The sequence below is a fragment of the Parasteatoda tepidariorum genome, chromosome 3 (genome assembly GCF_043381705.1).
Source record: "Parasteatoda tepidariorum isolate YZ-2023 chromosome 3, CAS_Ptep_4.0, whole genome shotgun sequence".
NCBI lineage: Eukaryota > Metazoa > Arthropoda > Arachnida > Araneae > Theridiidae > Parasteatoda > Parasteatoda tepidariorum.
This window is the reverse complement of record NC_092206.1, coordinates 87,900,524-87,905,411: the sequence shown is the minus strand read 5'-3', so window position 1 is coordinate 87,905,411 and position 4,888 is coordinate 87,900,524. Positions and strand designations below refer to the sequence as shown.

The 4,888-nt window shown below is 38.1% G+C and overlaps 1 protein-coding gene across 1 annotated transcript in view; it reads left to right on the top strand.

Moving 5' to 3' along the window:
• Positions 1-4,341, top strand: part of LOC139425175 (astacin-like metalloprotease toxin 5) — a gene marked incomplete at its 5' end in the record, with an annotated part of 14,391 nt that extends 10,050 nt beyond the window's left edge. Inside the window, 1 exon segment of the mRNA XM_071178939.1 lies at positions 4,022-4,341. Within this exon segment, the coding sequence (XP_071035040.1) occupies positions 4,022-4,248 (227 nt within the window).
• Positions 4,342-4,888: the final 547 nt, after the last annotated feature.

The window sequence follows — 4,888 nt, the reverse complement described above, 5'->3', positions numbered from 1 at the left end:
TTTTACCTGGTTTGATTCATTCAAATTTATTCCACAGCAAAGCTTCTTTAAGTTGAAGATGGAAACATACTGCAATTTTGTTCTATGATGCCAGTTGTTAACTGCTAAAGTTTTTATTAAAATATTTTTATTCTAAGAAGATTGCAAGTGATAAAAACATTGTTATGAGGGAATGATGCAAAACACTAGGGACAAAGTCTAAAATAGTGCTGTGATAATATTTTTATCGGAAATTAAATTTAAAATTGATTTTCTGAATTCTATATTTCAATATTCTGAAATAAAAAACACGAATTTGTAAATTCTTTTTTTTAATTTCAGAAACAATTTTTTCTTTTTTTAAATCAACAGTGGGGACAAGTGAGGGAATGACATATTGGTATATTTTAATTACCTAAAATAAGACCAATAGTAACCGACCTACCCCCGAAGGAGTTTGCGGATAAGGGTTTCACCCGTTTACACGTGAACTAAACACTACCAAACTACAGAAAAGTGAAAGTACAAAATTAAGAAGATTAAAACACATAGGAAAAATCCCAAAATCAAAAAAATAAAATAAAAATAGAACAGAATAAAAATTAAAAGTGCTTAAAACATCAAAGTGGATAAAATCAACCGACAATAAAAGTGTCAAAAATATAGGTAAAAACATATAAAAGTGAGGTCAGGTAAAACATCAAATGGTAACATATGAAAAATCATATTAAAAAACAAATAAGGCTAAAATAAGCTTAGTAGAATAAATAAAATAGTCGACTAAAAGTTCAAGTGTCTCCCCTTCAAGGCTAAGTGCCTCTAAGATTAAAAATGTTCAAAGGTAAACCAAAGTTTCACTAAGAGGATAACACTCAAAGATGACACCAGGTAAGACAGAGGGTGCTGAAGTTGACCAAGAGCAAGATTTCATTTCGAATGTCCCATGTACACTGACTGAGCAAAACTCATGGGATAGCAGGGCTCTGATTGGTGGATGAACAACACGTGTGACCAACGCCACCTGGTGGCCTCCGTGACGGTCTCAGTTGCGTGTTAGACATTGCTTGAAGTGGCTGTGTGAGTGATCAAGTAAAATGCAACGTCGTCGTGAGTTGACGGCATTCGAACGCGACATGGTTGTGGGTGCCCGACGCATGTGACATACCATTTCGGAAGTGGTTCAGAAATTCGGTTTCCAAAGGTCAACCTTGTCGAGAGTTTACTGTGAATGGGTGAATGAGGGTGTCACAGTCCACAACAGATACCATACCGGGCGTCCACAGGTCCTAAATGACAGAGACAGGCGAAACCTGAGACGAGTGGTAATTCGAGATAGGAGAGCAATTGTGCAACAAATCCCAGCTGAATTCAACACTGGCCGTGATAGAGACGTGTCCCAGTGGACAATCCGTCGGAACATACGTGTTCTCAGGTATGAGAGCCGTCGCCCCACCCGTATGCCACTGCTAACCCAGCGTCATCGGACAATTCGGCGTGCATTTGTCACCAATCACCACGGATGGACACTGCAACAGTAGCGTAACGTGATCTGGTCTGACGAATCACGTTATCAACTGTTCCATGCTGATGGGGGGCACCGTGTGTGGCATACACCGCATGAATCGATGGCTCCAGCATGCCAAGTGGGCACAGTCCAGGCCTGTGGCCTATCAGTCATGGTGTGGGGTGCATTTTCGTGGCATGGAATGGGCTACCTGGTCGTTCTGGGTGCCACATTGACTGGTCAGCGGTATCTTCAGCTGCTTGGAGACCATCTCCACCCTTTTGTCATGTTTCAACATCCTGATGACATTGCTGTGTATCAAGATGGCAACGCAGCGCCACATATCGTCAATATCGCCCATGCCTTGTTCGACGAGTGAATTGGACGACTGAATTGGCCACCTCGAAGTCCTGATATGAACCCCATTGAACATATCTGGGATGCCCTCGACGTCACGCTCAGGGCATTGAATCCTCAACCCACGAACAGGCCACAATTGGCTGCCGCTCTGCAGAATGTGTGGTGCCAACTACCTCCGGACGTGTTCCAGAGCCTTGCAGACTCACTTCCAAGCCGTATCGCTGCACTCCGCAGGGCCAGAGGGGGCCCGACCAGATATTAGGTGGGTATCTCAAGAGTTTTGCTCAGTCAGTGTATAATGAAGATGATATTTCAAGGGGAGAATAAAGTCATGGAAACGGTAAGTGCCGAAGTAAAATACTAAACGCAGAAGTTTAAAACCAGAAAGCCTAAAAGTCGAAAGTTTAAAAAATAAAACCAGATAAAATTAGTCAGGTGTACTCGCAGGGGCAAGCAGATCATCCAGGGTATATTTAAGAATTTCGATGATTTTCCCCCTGCAGTCAATATCAGCATAAAGTTGATGTGTAGTGTATTGATCCCATTTTCTGCCACGGATCGTCTGGAATATGGGACAAAATTTTATGAGATGGTCAATGTCTTGATGGTCACAAAATTTACAATTTGCTCGTTTATTGAAGAATTTCTGTTGATATATTCCGAAAACCCCGTGGCCCGTTAAGAATTGGTTTAAATAGAAGTTTGACTGCAGGCGAGTTATTGTGGGATCTTTAAAGAAATTATGTGTCTGCCTGCCCTTTGTTGATTCACTCCAATCTATTTTCCATTTATTCATTGTGGCTTGCTTGATGTATCTAATAATGAATGTTCTTTCCACTGGGGGCATCGTTCCCACCCGGCTGAAGCTCGTGGCCTTTTTGGCTTGCTGATCCGCCTCCTCGTTACCTTCAATTCCAATGTGTGTTTTATTACCTAAAATAAATAAAAAATAAAAATTGATAATTTTATTTTTATTCTTTTGTTAGCTTGCATTCCGAAGGGCACTTTCCCTGAAAATTTTTTTTCGTAAGTTGTAAAACAAACATAAAATGTACTGGGGACATGAAAATGATTGTTTTTGTGAGAATGACCCATATAAATACTGTAGCATGTTCCAGCTGATAATATGCGAATGCTGCCTGTTTCAAATATCTCTTTCAGAGAAATTGTTTTTTTTATAACATCTGCCGGAAGAACTATTACAGTAGTAGTTTTTAAACTATAATGTATTAGATGATCTGATTTTGCATCGCTTTACGTGTGACTGATATCAATTGACTAATGTGCGAGACTGGTAACAGTTCAAGTATAGATCTCGTTCAGACAGCACCTGTTCTAAGCACCCTCACCACACAAATTTAAATACATTTAGCTTTAAATCCCGATCCGATCAAGAGATTGATAGAAATTTTGATGCCAAATCAAGATCGAGCATGATTTTTAATATTTTAAATGAAGGTTAAAATTAAAAAAAACAAAACAATTTTCACGACTAAAATTTGCGAACATATAAGATACATCATATGAGATAACTAGAGTCGTGATGGCTCAAGGGATAATGCGTTCGCTATTCAATGAGGTGAACCGGGTTCGAATCCCAACGATTGCTGGCCGTACCGAATTCGGCATGCACTGACCAAAGTGCTGACGTGAAATATCTTCAGTGATTGACGGATCATGGGTGTATTTAGTCGAGTCCCTCTGCCGTTTGAATAACCATGGAAGGTTTTCATTGTTTTCCTTTCAATGTAATGCAAATGTGGTGTAGTTCCATCAAAAAGGTCTCCACGAAAGCAAATGTCTCCCAATACTTAATCCATGTGTGCCCTTGTCTTCTGGATTGGGTTTAAAAAAACGGAGTTGAACAGTAGTAGTCATAAGCCCAAAAAATCGGGTCGGTGGTTCAACGGTTTAAAAAAACGTATGTGATAACTAATATCCAAAAAATTATATTTAATTATGGCAAATTGTTTGCATTTAAATGACTCTTATTTTTTCCATACTTGATAAATAAATATGTAACTTTTATTTCAGTAAAACCTTTTCTAAAAAATGCTTCTATTACAAAAATGCATTGTATTAGAACAAGACATACATGTTTATTGAATCAAATTACGTTCATTTATTGAAACTACTGATTTGTTTTGAAAAATATGAAAACTTTTTTTTACCGTACAGAATGGTATTACGCTTTCAAGAAGCTGGCTCCACAACAAAATAGGCTCCTATCTTCCTTTGACTTCAACTCCATCATGTTGTATGGAAGCAATTCCTTTGTGAAAAAGAGAGGCGAATACAGTATGACAGACAAAAGCGGTAGAGAATTAGTCGAAGTCTACAACAAGAAAGCTATGTCTGCATCAGATGTTTATAGAATAAATAAGCTATACGAATGTAGAGTTTAGAGAAATACATTAATGTTTTGCAAAATATGTAAGAATTGTTTTGTAATATGTAAGATGAGAGTTGCACTAAAATAAAAGTTATTAAGGCTTGTAGTGTATTATTATTTTTTCTTTTTGCGCTTTTATTTCTAAAAAAATTGGAAAATTTTTCATATTGACTGAAAATTTTTCGTTTCCATCTTATTTACGTACATATTATTGTATACTTTCTCGGATGGGTAATGTTACTTAAGAATTTTTCTATTTTCTCGAAGGGTTCCTCGGATAAATGGGCAATGTTATTTATGAATTAGCCTATTTTCTCGAATTGTTTCTTAGGTATTGTTATTTATAAATTGGTCTTATTCCACGGATCATTCCTTGAGCAGAAGGGTAATGTTACTTATGAATTGGACTGTTTTCTCGGATGGTTCCTCGGACAAACGGGTAATGTTACTTATGAATTGGTCTTTTCCCACGGATGTTACCTATGACGAGGTAGGTATATGTTACTTATAAATATGTTTCTTTTATGGGCTTGTTCCTATTACAGCAAAGGATTTACTTTTGAATGTGCGTTTTTCCTGGGATGGTTGCTCGGACGGAGGGGGAATGTTAAGTACGGAAAGTATAAGGTCGCACGGAAACTGATACCATTTCA